At 37.6% G+C, this 16,136-nt stretch overlaps 1 protein-coding gene across 1 annotated transcript in view; it reads right to left on the bottom strand.

The window, feature by feature from the left end:
• The window catches only part of LOC117399494 (sushi domain-containing protein 5-like), a 36,495-nt gene extending 21,429 nt beyond the window's left edge, over positions 1-15,066 (bottom strand). Inside the window, exon 1 of the mRNA XM_059022872.1 lies at positions 14,571-15,066. Coding sequence (XP_058878855.1) covers positions 14,571-14,658 — 88 coding nt within the window. The 5' untranslated portion in view covers positions 14,659-15,066. The remainder of the gene's footprint in view (positions 1-14,570) is intronic.
• Between the last annotated feature and the right edge of the window lie 1,070 nt (positions 15,067-16,136).

The following is a 16,136-nucleotide window of genomic DNA, read 5'->3' as shown; positions in this document are numbered from 1 at the left end:
GTAAATTCTTTTTGCAAAGCAATCAGTATTGTGAGTCCAGAAATGACAAGCAACTACCAGAAAGTACAATGGAAGCAAAGGCAGGATTTATATGTGGTACAGATTTCAGCAAAAATACTGGCTATCATTTTTAGGACTTTGCAGAAAATCCAACCTTCTTCTGCAGGAGTCTAGTAACCAGCAAAAAAAGAGCAACAGTCATTATCAAGGGCCGCTGTTTTCATCTAATTTAGCAATATCAATTCTTGTTCAGTTATATACAGAAAAGGTACACAAAAAGAGCTCAACCCTTAAAAAACATATCTTACCCTGAAGATGCTTTAACAAAACACAGAATTACCTGTACTAACAATGAAACTTATACTATACAGATGCCCTACTACGGTAGCACACTGGTAATGATGTATGTTGGTACCATGGTACTGCATTGAGCATTGAGAATGTCAGACAATAAAAATGTGGTACCATTCATCTACTACTGGCTCATATCATTAAAGCTGACATAAAAGCTTAAGCACTTATATTGCTGTATTACACTGTATACCTGAACTGTCACACCTCTTTGGCTAACAAAGCCATAACGATGACCAGTTCTTATGAAATGTTTGTCATCTCATATTGTGGGAATGTTGTCCATTTGTTTGAAATCCCACTTACACAAACAAAAGTGTCTGTTGTAAGTGAAGATAGTAGTGAGATGTAGAACATGAAAGTGGCATTAGAAAAATAAAAATGCAAAAAACAAAGGAATGTGACCTGGGAACAGAGAGGAAAGTTATTAATTGTTTTGCCAAACCTAAAATGGTTTCAGAAGTAAAATTTAAGTGGGCTGTAAGCTTGTTTAAACAATGGTTAAAGCCAGGAAACAAATACAAAAGCTAAGTTTAAATGAGGAATGAAAAACTACATTTCCCAGAATGCCATAGCTATCCAAGAACACTGATTGACTGGCAATTAGTTAAGCTAAAACACCTGTGTGTAATTTAACAAGCCAGGCAGGTACAAAAGGACAGGTTTCAAAAACAATAGCTGTCTGTGTGAAGGTAAAAACCTGTATCGAGACCTGAATACAGTGTACGTTAAAGCAAATGATATTGCATTTGTGAAGAATTTATTTAAAGTCAGTAAACCTGATAAGCAGTCTGACTGGAAGTTAAGTTTAGTTAGCGCTCCAAATCAGGAGCTAGGATTTGTTTTTGTTTTGTATTGTTTGTTAAAAGAGCCTGTGTTCCCACTGGAAAAGGGACACTGCGGAACAAATAAACATACAGATACCGTCCTGTTTAAACCCATCCTTTGTTATCAACAGTGCTTTAACCACCAAAGACAGTGTTTGGACCCAGAAATGTGTTCAAAGTTATAGTGTAAATAAAGAAGCTTTGTCGCAATTTGTAATTATGAAATGTTTGTTTTATTTTTTTACATTATGTTAATGTATAATTGTATAACTTTTAGAAAACAATATGAAATGCTAAACTGAAATCGCAAGCCCTTTTTCTAAGTGTTATGTTTGAAATGTGTAATACTATAATTAACTCATTGTTTAAATAATTGTTGCGTAATAAAATGATATTTGCTTTTCTGTTAAATTATTCTGGTTGTAGTTTTGTTGACAAATCAACTGGATTCATAGCACAAACTGTTGCACTCCCTTTCTCTTCAAAGCTACACAGCCATTTGTTTAGTAATATTAAGCTGACTGCATATTTAAAGCTCAATTCTGTTGCATTCTGAAGGTACTTGCTTCTGCTCAAGGCTACAGATTGTCCTTGTAGTAGTTCCAATCCTATCAGAAACCTTAAATGGAATACTTCAAAAGAGCCATCTATGACACAAGTGCCATCCGTTGCACAGCCCTGCTGTTAACTATTTTGGCAAATAGAGCACTGTTTCAGAGCGGTCTCTTTTCCATTCCATTAAACAACATCATGTTGTATTGTGAAAAAGTTTACACTTTTCTCAAAAATAAACTGTCCCTGTGCATTTGAAGCTTACTGTACATCTCAGAACCAAAGCTGGTGGACGCTGTTCATGACTGCAACCTTAAACTGGTCAGTCAGAGCTGTTTGTGTAGCTGTAATGATCCTTATGTAATTAAGGAAGGTCCACAATAGTTGCAATCACTGTATATAGGAGAAATTACCGGTAGTGTTAATGTGCAGCAGTCAAAAAGGATTCCTTCCAGTAATTATTTTTACTTCCTATCCAAGCTCCTTGTGTAAGAGGTTAATAACGAGACTCTTCAAGTATAGTGTGAAATCTAATACAAGTTTAAAATACCTTTGCATTCTATAGGGTGATGCAAAACTTTTGGTCATAGCTGTATACAGGTCTGGGCAGTACTGAAAATACATGTAATTTGAAATATGTATTTTCATTACATTTGTATTTTTGTAATTTGTAATGCAAATGCTAATGTATAAGTATTGTGAAAATACACATGACATTGGTGCAGTGCCATCCGGAGCGAAGTTCATCACAGGATTTCAGATGCAAACAACCTTTTAACTGCGATTATGCAACAACATAGAGTTTTGTAAACAACATTTTGTATACAAAAATATGCACTTTTTCAGTTATCTGACTAAAAGCAACATTTTCCTCTAAATTCATGCTTGTGTACATATAACTGTGTACATATAAACGCCATCAGCCCAAACAAAACTGTTAACTTGTCAGCATATCAGGTAAGAAAAATGTATGTTATATACAGTAGTAATTATTATTATTATTATTATTATTATTATTATTATTATTATTATTATTATTATTATTATTATTATGTTTTATTTATAATTGTGTTCAACGTATAAAAAAAATTAAAATGGAACATATCCGATGGGAATGAAAGTAAAGTTTAAAATAAAGATGTGCCGTTTGCCAAATGTTTACTTTTCAATTCATTCTAATAATAACACTGCAAGTTAAAATCAATCGTGTTCATTATTAAAAATAATACATCTGATTGCATTCCCATCGAAGCAGATGGGTAGAAATATAAAAAGATAAATAAATAAATAATAGTAGAAAAGCTCAAAGAAAATGATACCATACTTTGTTCGAGTACGTATTTCGATTTAAGGGGCAACAACTCTGCTCAGCTCAAGAGGAATGTATCTGGTCAACTAAAAAATTTCAAAATCATTCAGTAAATCTGCCATTGTCAACTGATTACTCCGTGCCCTACTCGATGGCATTCATTGTATAACAGTTTAAACCTACTAATTGATATCCGTGAGAAAGTTCCCCAGTTGATGGAAAAACTCCAACTTCCTACCTAGCTTTAAGGAAGTGGAGTTAGTCTTCCTTCATGAGTACTGTCGAGTGCTGAAGCCCATTTCCACTGCTATAGATCGCCTTCAGGGTCATACAACCTGTTACTATGGTGATCTCATCTCCACTCTTTTTAGAGTCAAAATTACAAGCATTGCAGGCCACAAACCTATGCCACTGTTCCCAATTACTGCAGGCCATCATAACTGGATTCCAGAAACCATTTTGCAGTTTTCTTGAGCTGAAGATTGAGGTTAATGAATCAATTTTGGCCATAATCACCCATCCATTTTTGTAAGATGTGCTGGCTGCCACATGCTGCTGAAAAGCTGGGTCTTGTATCTGAATGTGCTTGTGGGAGACCTGATGAAGAGGAAGAGGACTTCTTTGTTTTCAGTGATAGCAAAGCTGTTTCCCAGATAATTAGTCCCTCCACAACAAGCAACAACAAAGCTGTTGGAGATCCTTCATGTTTTTGAAGACACTAGGAAGAATGGCATTTTTAGAGGAATACCCTTTCACAAAGAAACTCTTTGTACACTTGAATACCATTCTTCCTTCATCTGCTCCTGTTGAGCATCAGTTCTCTTTTTTTGGGATGATTTTCAGACCCCAAAGACAATTGACCTCTTCCAGAAACTTGTTGTTCAAGGAGAACAGCTGCTAGTCTCCTTTTTTATTTATTTATTTATTTATTTATTTATTTATTTATTTATATTTAGTGTGCCCGGTCATTTTTTCTGTTTTTCTCCCAATTTAGTGGTGCCTAATTCTATGTACATCAGTCTCTCAGTCGAGCTTCCACCTGTCAGCCTGAGGAGCTCCAGACCGCCACGGTCCTCCAAGCCACAAGATCCTAGATGGTCTTTTTCCACTAGAAGACTCCAGGTGTGAGACAGTGGTTCACGGACAATAATGTTGAAAATTTGCAGTGGCTGCCACCGAGTGACAACTTAAACTCCATCAAACCACTGTGTGACGTTTTGAAATGCCACCTTAGGCATCAGACCACAAACCCTTGCTGAAATGTCAAACGCTCTGAAGGAGAATTGGCATAATATTCCACCGGATATCTATCAAAATGTAGTGTACAGTGTTAGTAACAGGGCCCGAGCTGACCTACACTCAATTAGATATTGGGTCCTTTGGTGGAAACAAGGACCCACTGCATGTTAGCATAATGTAGCTCTGCCTAAAATGCTCTGCCTAAAGGAACATGAAATTTGCTTAAAAGAACACCTTTTTGGCATTGCTAGCTATTTGTTCACAACTGATACTGTACTGTTTTGTAACCTGATAACTCGTCATCGTCAAATTTTAATTCAAATGGTTTATTCAGTCATTTCAAATGTGACTTGTCATCGCGAGAATGTCTTGATGCACACTGATTGGTTTATTCAATCTTTCCAGCACAGGCGTCATATCATTGCTTCATTTTTTCCACGAGTGCACCTCATCGCTACAAATTGTCATGTAAACAAGCGGCAAAACGCGCCACAGTTTCTCTTGATACAAAAAGTTAGAAATTGTTCGATCTTCTGACAAAAAACAGAACCATTTAACCATTCTGTTAAATCATTTTGTGCATGTCTTGAATATTGCTCCTGTACAGATATGTGTAATTAATCTAGAACTGCTACTGCATTTTTTAACATGTTTAGGGGTGCTGTGTTAATTTAGTTTGACAGTTTTGCTTGCTTCCCGAGGGGTGTTCTCTTAGCTGGAGACTACTCTACAATTGTATTTTGTATTGAAAATACAGATTTTCCAAAGTATTTTGCCCAAGCCTGGCTGTATACTAGCTAGCAAAACAATTCTATAAATCTTACCTGTTTGTACTTCCAAGTAGCATTCCATTGAAAATGTGCAGTTAAGCAAAGCGGTTTTTCTCTTACATTACATTGATTTTCCTGTTGCATGTCCCTTAAATTGTGATATTTAAATTGAACGCAGGGGTACTGTCAACAGAACTTAATAATTGAAAGTGGAAAATCCATGCCATTGCACTAGCTAGATGATGCTGGCTCTGACCACTTAACTGACCCATAGGGGCATACAGCCTTTATTGATGAAGGCAACCATATCAATACACTTCCAGGTATGAGCTTGCAGAGTTATATTTAAAATGAGTGAGACTTGCTACAATTTAGTATTTTACCTTTTACCTTTTCAGTGTTGGCAATCTTTAAGTAAGTTAATTCTACTGACAGGCTGCTGCCCTGTATCTCATTTAACTGGGGAACTGCCGCTGGAAAGGAGCTGGACAATAAGGCCATTATGTATCTCTGGCTGAACACAAGAACTTAGTAACTACAATATGCCAAACATTTAAAAAAACAAACATATGTTGGTTAATTACTGTTTTAATAATTCAACTTTAAAAGCTAGTATGTCAAAAACAATATTTTTGAGAGAATGAACAATGTTCTTGCTCTCCGCAGGTGGCATGTGCTGTGAAATGCCCCATGTCACGGGGGACCTCTTTCTGAGCGGTTACTGATCCAACTGACAATGTAAAACTGGTTTCAAAAAGTAGATGCCAAGGTTGTGCAAGTCTTTTTATTCTCTCATGATGCAGAGCAGTAATTTCATTCCCAAGGTGCAGATATTTACAGATCTCACAGGTACAAAAATAACACATTTCAAAACAGACATTAGCCTTTAAACCCTTAGGTTTTAGCATATAAACCTGGACAGAGCAACAGTTAGCCTGGCTAATTTAAAACAAGATTAATTAACCTGAGCAAGCAACCAGGGTTTTAAACTCTAAAGCCTGCCCCTTCAGTCAAGTAGCCTACTCAGTTAAAGGGCACGCGGCTAACAATTTGTACCTGACAATGCTCTCCCGTATACATCAACATTGGTCCGTCCACAGTCAGTAACAGTCATCAGTCATTTTAAACAATATTTAACAAACAAACACATGGAATAGACATTTAGTAAACACACCCGTGTGATTTGTGCATATGGCCATGTATTACACATGGAGACCTGCTCACATGTATTACTCAGGATTGTGATTGGGTAAATGGTGAACACCTTTGAAAGCACTTTTCTTTTTAGATTACCGGTTAATGTATAAAGTGTTACAACCCAACAAACACCACATGCACATACAGTATATACATTTAGTTTAATTTAATTGTGCATGCAGAATGTAGACCTTTTTTCTTTTCCAGTCGCTCTGCTGCTATTGTTGATAATGATAATAAAAGTGATTTACAGTTCTTGGGGAATACTAAACAGTCTGTGTGCGTTCACCATTATACCCCAGACGACAATAAACCTCAAGCCACATTCACTGTGCGCTATTCACACAGACTTTAGAAATCACATGCCTCTTCTAAACACTTAAGCAGAGATGCACCTCTCATTGAGCTGGGAGAGTCAGTTCAGTTGTTTCTACTCAACATTGCAATATTCACATATAAAGAAAAGCCTTCTACACTACCAGACAACTGTGCAGATTTGAAGCCTACTGTACACTGAAACCTGATGTCATGGTCATGCAGTTGACCACACAAAAGAACCATTTGTGACATGGCAGGGGTGTTTGTGTTAAACAAAATACAAAAAATAGCATGGATCTAAGATTCATAAAAAAAAAAAAAAAGTTTAGACTTACTGGCTAAACATCAATACAGGAGTCAGTCGATTGGTTAATGACAGGAAAGAAGGCATTGAAGAGGTCGGGACAAATTCTTAACACCGTTTTCTTATGAAAATACATGTTTTCTATAATACTTGTTTCTTTCAAAACTTCAGATGTCAGACCTATTGTGAATGGAAGTGCAGGTGAGATTCATGAAATTGTACTGTTAGGGTACCTACTTTAAGTGTTTTTTTTCCAAACCCTGAATGGGGGTTAGGCTCAGAATGAATTCAACTGGACCAACTCCATCCATGTATAGTATGTACAGTCCAACTGAAGATCTAGACAGATGTTGCCCCACTTGATAATGTGTATCATAAAAGCTAATGACCGTGAACAACTGTTTCCTGTATTCATGGACTCCTCAACAGTGAACTGAACCAAAATATTCCAGAGCTCTGAAGAACAACACAAATACACGCAATGTTTCGGACTCTTAGTACTAGGGCTGTTGATAAACTGAAGTCATTTATATCAGTCTATCTATTTAGTTTATCTGATAGGAGTGTTAATAAATCAGTTTCAAATGTTTCAAATGTTTTCCAGCTTTCTGAGCAACCAAGAACCACTCAGGAACCAGGGCCTATATTTATCGTTCATGCGTGAATAAATTACTTGATGTGATTGCACGCATAAAGTTTAGAATAATTAAATCCTGATTTATCAGTCTTGTGTAAGGCACTCATACGCATGTTTCTAAGCAATAGGTGTTAATAAATCAATGTCACTAAAGTTGTTCGCACATGGAAATGGTAAACATATCTGCCTGCCAGTGCTCTGTTTTCTCGGCGAGTGCCCAAACTGCTGTTTTGAAGAACAAATAGTGAGTTCCACCTGGCTATTTAGCCATAACATTTAGGAGACATGCATCAGAAATAACCTGTACAGGAGTTGAATGGTACTGCTTTAAGCTCACAAAATGAAATTCCTTCTCTCCTGGTGCTTTAATTGCTACATGAGTGCAGTCTATAGTACTGGCCATACTGGGGAACCCAGCAATTGAATGAAAATCCCTTTTAACTCCAATCTGCTGTTCTTCCCTGTAGGGAAATTGAATGTACCGAGGACAGTGTGAAATTTCCAAGACCAAAACCACAGACATTAACGTGCTATTAATGCTCCTATCTGCCTTTGAAAGCTACCAATGGCCAACAAGCCAACAGTGCTAGTACTGCTATGGCCAAATGTTTAGCATTACCTGCTACAACTTACAGTATCATATTCTGTAATTACCAGTGCACAACTGAAACAAGGGAGTCACAAAAACATTACCTTCTGCTTATTAAGTAGTAATGATGGGGGTGGGTAACCAATATATAGATTATACTACTGCCAAAATATTAATAACAATATTAATAGCAGCATATTTGGTATATAACTGCAATAATTTATGAAAGAATTGTATTTGACAAACACCGCAATTCCTAACCTAATGAGAACATTATTATTTTACATATGGCACTGATTGCTGGTCTTTAGCCAATAGGAGTTTGACTTCATGAGGGGTTTAGAACTGGAACAGACTCTCCAAGAGAAAGCTCTTGGTGTTGTAATAGACTCATTGCTGTCAGCAACTAGACAGTGCAGGGAAGGAATAAAAAAGGCAAATAGAATGCTTAGTATACAGCCAAAAGTGTAGAGTACAAATCCAAGGAGGTTATGATGAGGTTGTATAATGCACTAGTAAGACCGGACTTAAGAGTCATTTGTCCAATTCTGGTCACCACAGTATCAAAGGAGCATTGTAGCCCCGGAGAGAGTCCAACGAAGAGCAACCAGACTAATCCCTGGGCTTTTAAAGGAATGAGAAATGAAGATAGGCTCAAGGAACTGTCTATTTAACCTTGAACAAAGAAGAATTAGAGGGGGCATGACTGAATTTAAAATCTTAAAAGGAGTGCAGAAATTAAGTGGAGACTTTGTGAAATATATACTAGCACAACAGCATGAAACAAGGAGCACACACTCACTAGTTTTACACAGTGTTTAAACTACAATCATCAAACTCCACAGACAGCAATTCTGCATATTAGACTCAAACAGATTGTAGTCCACATCACCACAACCCATTTCAACTCAATTGTCTCTCTGATTGAAAGAGACCCAGAACTGAATGGACAGCTCTGGATTTAATGCCCTCCTGTACACAAGAGTAAAAAAAAAAAAATCTTTAAAAGAGTCTAATGGTGTTTCAGTTAAAAAAAATAACAATATCCTGTCTAATTTGCATAAATGAACAGAATGCAGCTAAAAAATACAAAACAGCTTTATGTCATCAATACAGATAATACAACAAACCACAATAATGTTTTGCACTTTGAAGACGTAGCAAAATACTAACAAATTAGCTACACAGAACATGACTCAGATCTGTTTTGAGAAAATGTAATTACTTTGAACAAAACAAGACTCAAGCATAAACAATAAACCTCTATGAGAAGGGGGCAGCCTAACGAGAAACAAGGTGCGACAGCAAAGTCAACATCATCACCTCAAAAACTCCCTAGCACACAAATGTGGCCACAAGGTGTGTCTTTGGTGTGACGTTGTTACCACCATATAAGAGATCACTCCCTCCCTATTGGCAAGATACCGGTTTCCTTCTAGTACATCTCATCGATAACTTCAAAGCACCCAATCAGACTATAAGGTAAAACTAAAAACAGACAGGAATTTAGGCTACTGCTGCCTTCAATTTGTTTTCTTGACTTCAGTTCCTTTTACAGCTGTGAAACCAGCATGGAAAACAGACTGATGTGCTGAATTTTACCCGATCTTAGTTAGATGATTGATAGGAATGTGCTGATGTTTAGAAGGTCAAGGGTTTCCAGACTATCTTGGCTCAAGGCCCTCTATGACATTAGGCATCTTGAACCAGTCTTAAGTAAATCCATTGAAATATGAATTCCTTAAAATCATCCTATTTAGTTGCATAAAAGTACACACTGTTAGCGCAGGCACTGGATCTAATGATTATAAATAAAATAGAGCCAACATCAAGGAGGTAAGTGCTACATTAAAAAAAAAGCATTTAAGCAAATAAATTGATCCCAGGCCAATGGAACATTGCTTTGTCAGGTACTGCAGCCCACCTGAATTGACTTTGCCCCATCCCTAGGCTTTCCAGTGCCCAGTTTGGGAACCAACAGACTGAGAAAAAAAGGTTAGACAAAATGATGCAAATAACATTTTGGTGTAAAATACCTCCCACATTAGCAACAGATAACCCAGCAGGTATCTGAGTTTATATCATGGAGGCTCTTACCAAACCCCTCTCTAGAAAACACACCTCACGCCAGGGTGTCACTGCCACACAACTACACTGACGCCAGCGAGCAGCTCATTGGCTGGAAAGGAAGAAGAGAAACTCCTTTTAGCGCTTTTATTTATTTGTATCTCCAGCGGGCAACTAGACAGCACAGGTTAGTGCAGTCGTGTGAAAGCAATCAATACCTGTCCCAATCCTGTGAGGTGAAGACTCCAGAGGGACAGAAAGTGTGTGAAATATAAACACAGCCACTGAGACCAGCTAAACTTGGTGAAATGAATGTATCAGAAAATACAGGGAAGGAGTAAAAATATGCATGAGCAACAAATAAGAAAACACAACTGAAATCACTAGTTAGGAATGCTTTGAGAGTTGCCAACAAAACAATATTTCATACTGTTTTGAGCTGCCTTGATTTATTTTAAACTATAAAGCATTGGCCAAATAAAGGTCTAATTGTGAGCCATAAAACTGCTTCACAAAACAACTGGTATGCAAAAAATTGTATAGATTCGCAAAACTATGAAGAAGTATGTGACCAGCAGACAACCTCCTCCAGTGCTTTAAATATAAAATTAGAGCTACCGACATCCTCCTAAGGTACATATAAGAATGGAAGTCTGACATATGGACATATGGACAGACAGGTTAGTACATTCCCTGACTGATACGCTCAATAGCTTGTGGTAAAGAATGCTGTAACCAAATCACTTGGATTGGATACATGGAAGTATGACTTACTTATGTACCTAAAGACAGACAGACAGACAGGTTCACTAGAAATGTGTAAAATTCAACAGTGTGATATAGAGGAAGCGGCTTTCACTATATCCCTGTCGCGGGGATATTCATCTCCAGACTGGGATATAATTACTATATATTCAATCTTATTTAATTGTTTTGATGGCCAAGAAGACACTTTTGCATGCCCAGCGAGCCCCACGAGCACTATAACACGCACCCAGGACTGGTGACCATGTTTTGTATTGTGTTTCGTTCTGCAAATTGACTGTGTTTATTATTTGGGACTATAACCCGTTTTGTTAGCAGTGCAATACCTATGTATTATTTGCGGTCGCCAGACCCGGGATTATAAATAAACACCATTGCACCTGGATTCTTGTTGTCTGCCACCACATCACTCCTGCACCTGCACACTGCAAGCCACTTTGCCACACTCACATTCACAGCACATGTGCATTCACAGCAAAGGGCATTTTTCTCATTGTACTCTTAGGATATATAGACACTTTCGGTGAGATGAGATAGACGAGTCTGTCTCTTTTGCATAGTGGTTAAGACGCTCCCCTGTGGTGTGTGTGGTCGTCACTTTACACCCTGTTGCATATAGCATATTACCACAAGGCCCTGTACAAGAATGTCAATGGCAGTTCATAACATTAATATATTTTGGGGTATTTTGCGTTGTTTAGGTGCTAGCATCAATTGTGTTTACATTTGCTACCAAACACTATAACAACCATGCTGGACTACAGGATTCTGTAAGAGAATACCATTGCAAGCTTTGTTTACATGCTACAAGCGTCGATATAACCCACACACAGCCACCCTATCACTCCATTATATACTGCTTTATGACATCAGGTCCTACTAGAAGTGTTTTAGTCATGTTTGAAGGGGATCTGTTAAGTGTCTGAGGTAATTGACCAATTGTGGTTTGTTTGTAATTAGTTGTAGGACACTTGCGTTCTAATGGTCTAAAAGCTCCTCACCAGTTTTGAATACAGTTTAAACAACACTCAAGGCTGTTTCAGCCAATCAGAGCACAAATATACATTAATTTATTGCGCAGGAATACCACCGATCCGAAGCAAACCATGTAAATATACCTTCAACCACACAGCCATACTGCTAAATGTATAATTAAGGCCATGCAGTTATACCTACATCTCGTTTTTGGTCCTTGCTGCACACTGTATTGTGCTGGACCAGTCACAGCTGAGCTTACAACTTGACTGTACTTTGTAAAAGTGTACAGATAGTAGGAACCGTACAATAGGGCACCGCCTCAGCCATTATAAAGTATAAGTATGGTGCTGCCATAAACTTTTATTTAATTTAGGCCATAGGAGCCCTTGAAAGGTTTGTATTTTGTTATTTTCTTGTTTCCTTTTAATTACATTTTATTTTTGTTTAGATGGGTTCCACCATGATGTCGTTTTATTCTTTTGTATGGTTTCATGCATTGGCCTCAGAGCTGTACCGATCACTGATGGCACACTGTACGAAATAGATAAAAATAAATAAATAAATAAATAAAGGGTTCAAAATCTTTCTAAATGTCCAATGGAATGCACCAATGGAAACGAAACCTAGAGCCTACAAATGTACTGTTCTTGCCTTCAGTGATGCAAAGTCATTGATGACATGGCCATAGTTCAGAGAGTTCGCCAATGCAAATTCAATGGATATGGCTAGATTGGACAAGCATGCTTGGAGGGAAAATTACCTACCTGCTTGAAAACATCTGCTGTTACATGGATGGGAAAATGTTTATTTGCATGTAAATCATTATATTATGTGAAGATTGGAACTAAGTTTTAGGTTACCAATCAGCATAATAATTAGAATTAATAGTAGAAGATGCTGAACTGGGAAATGCTGCCAGTCTCTCTGTTGTGTAGATTTTCTAAGGTTCCCAGCCCAGAATAAAGAAAAAGGAGACTCTCACTCTCTAAACTCCTTGCCTGTTTTTGAGAAATATTATTTGGCTGCAAGGCTATATTCGGTGCAATACTGGATTTTCAAAAATGTTAATGCCGGATGTTCCCAAATGAAACCATTTGGAAAACAATCTGACTATTCACTCCTAAATTGACCCCCCCCCCAAAAAAAAGCCGCACTGCTCGCACCCCCCTTGGTACGGCCCTGTTTGGCCTGATTCGTGATGATAGGCACTCCACAGTATATTATTATAAGTAGTAGTATGTAATGCAGAAGGCTACCGTTTGAGAGAGGAATCTTTCATATACTTGGGGTAGAACAACTACTAATTTCACAGAGTAAAATAGTTCAGGTAAAAGCAGTCAAATAGGTTGACTAATAACCACTTGAAAAAAAATCCTGTATTTGATAATGTCTGTTGCTCCTAAGCGTACTGTTTTGCTACCAGTTTCTGAGGTTGACTGTTCGGTGCTACCCCTGAAATATACTGTAAAAAATAAATAAATAAAAATAATTAACTTAAGGAAACTTGCGGTCTGAATAATTGTTAGTGCCAATGTAAAGCATAAGCCTTTGTAACCAGTGCATTCATGTTCATAAACATTCAACAATTGGTTAAATGTTTTAGTGACTAAGTTGTACATTTTCATTGCTTGCTAAATGATTATGTTTGTTTGACAGTAAATACTTTACTGATACTCTAATGCAACATTTATGGAAATGTATTTGGAAAATACCCGTGCGTAACACAAATACCCATGGTAAAAGAGTAATTATATATCATTTTATTTTAGCATAATGTATTAACCATGGGGTTAATTTAAGTGCTTGCACCTCAGTTGTTTCCTACAATATATATTTAAACATTTTAGGAAGTAAAATGTGCCAGAAAAAAAAAAAAAAGCTGACAACGCTAGGAATGTATTACGCATACGCTCTAATTAATCCCACGTCTGGGTTTAAATAAGAGGTTGAAGTTTTATTACCTTTCTTGACTCAATAAACTTTAAATCTTAAATCCTAAAACTACACATTTGAGTTTTTTGACAAAACAGTCGCCATTCTTGAGTAGACTAAAATCATGCTTCACACCAAACCGCCTTAAGTATATTAAATTAAATAACACTTTGACCTGATAGTTCCGTAGCCCTGCTTCACTCTACAATGATGTCAGTATGCTGAGAAGAAAAAAGAACGCATTCATTCTAGACAAGTGTTACTTCTTCAAATAGGCACCTGAACGAACGGGGGGGGCTTAGGGGGTAACTGGCTAAAAACACCTTTGATTAAAACACCTCGAACGTCCTCTGCATTTTATTTTGTACAATAAAGTACTTGTTGCATTACCATTCATATCACACATTTGCCAAACATGTGACAGCATTTTGTGTTACCATTTTATGAAATCTTGCCTTGTCAGAAGAAAAACAACAACATAAAAATAATGAATTATATACTGCAGTTACTTGAGAATTCTTTATGAAAATAGATGCGCAACATAATTCACGTTGTTTTATTACAGGTGACAACATGTTCAACATATTTGTTTGGTGACCTCCTATTCAAACTACAAATTCTACGACTATTATTGTCAATAATAATAATAATAATAATAATAATAATAATAATAATAATAATAATAATAATAATAATAATAGCACAGTACATGCAGTAATGTATGCATCAACTCACCATCAGCTTGAACGAGAATTACACTGAAACCGAGCAGACACCCCAGGCACTGGAAAAAGATAACAGTTCGACGGCAATTGTGAGCCATAACTTTCTCAAAACGTCCCAAAACTGGATTCAGAAGAACGGCGAGTCTAGGTGTCCCTTTCCAAAGTAGTGATGCAGCAGTAGGGAGTCGAGTATGCAGCAAGGTTCAATTTGTTTTGCAATAGAATGTTAGGATATAGTAACTGCTGTTGGTACAGGACACGGGCAAGCTTTCCCCTTTTTGGCGACTTGGAGATGGAAAATGTAGAGGGAAAAAAAATCCAGACTGCCTGATTAGTGGAGAGGTTTTAATCATCCAAATAGTGCATCGCAGTGCAAATGGATAGCCCTTGTGAAAATTCACATCAGTCTGTCAGTAAATACGTAATGGTTCAGATTTGAACAAGCAAAAGGGGGGAAATTAGACCTACCATACCTAGTTCTGAGAGCAGGAGACGACGTAAATGTAATATGCTACACAGACTGTTGCTGCGGACTGTCCGGGACAGCACAACATTGGGTAAAAAGATCAAATAAAATAAAACAGATGTAACACCCCCCTTTCTCAGTTTATAGCAAACGCTTTTACAGACAGTACACGGTGATGTTTATTCTTCTGTGTCGATTAATTCAAATCCGACTACAGCATTTAGCGCTTTCACAAAGACAATTCTTGTTTTGTCTGATATTTCATCTAGGTCGTTTCATATTCTTGAGGAAAATCGTTATTTTTATAGACGGTGATCAGAAAATGACGACCTAAAGTAAATATTATACTGTTTGCGTAGGGCGGGGTGATAATTTTTTTGGAGAAAGTGGAAACTCCTCAGAAGAATTTGTTTTTCTGTTCTGTACAAATCATTGTAATCACTCGTTATACTCTCACACCAACATTATAATGTTATACAGATAGTTTAAATAACATACTTATCTCGATTTAACCACATCCAAACTTTATTATTATTATTATTATTAGTAGTAGTAGTAGTAGTCCTATTTATTGCCCAGAGGGCGGACTACACCGACTGCCCAGTGGCAGCCGGTGCACCGGCCGCCCAAAGGCGGCCGGAGAAAAAATTCAATTTAGCACCTCTATAAAGGGGTGCTAACAAGACTGGGCGATAACTAATAAACAGAAAAACCGGTAAAAGGACTGTAAATTAAATAAGCAAAACCAAAGGGGAGGTGGTACAGAGCACGCCCCCTAGAGCCCACTGGTCGACAAAGGTAGCCATGTCGCCAGCGGACTCCGCGTGGGCGTGCTCCAACTTAACCCTGGAACGGATAAGGGCCCTGAACATGGCCCCACAGTCAAAGAGCCCCTCCCCATAGTAGTCCTGTTTAGGGCCCAGTGGGCGGACTACACCAGTTGTCCAATGGCAGCTGGTGCAGAAAAAATTCAATTTAGCACCCCTAAACAAATAGGGATACTAACAAGGACTGGGCCTTAACTAATGTAACAGAAAACCGGTCAAAAATGTCTGTAAATTAAATGTTCAAAAGAAAAGGGGAGGTGGTACAGCGCACATCCCCTAGAGC

The sequence above is a fragment of the Acipenser ruthenus genome, chromosome 4, assembly GCF_902713425.1.
Source record: "Acipenser ruthenus chromosome 4, fAciRut3.2 maternal haplotype, whole genome shotgun sequence".
Lineage (NCBI taxonomy): Eukaryota > Metazoa > Chordata > Actinopteri > Acipenseriformes > Acipenseridae > Acipenser > Acipenser ruthenus.
Note: the sequence above shows the minus strand (reverse complement) of the source record. Positions and strands in the feature narration are given on the sequence as shown.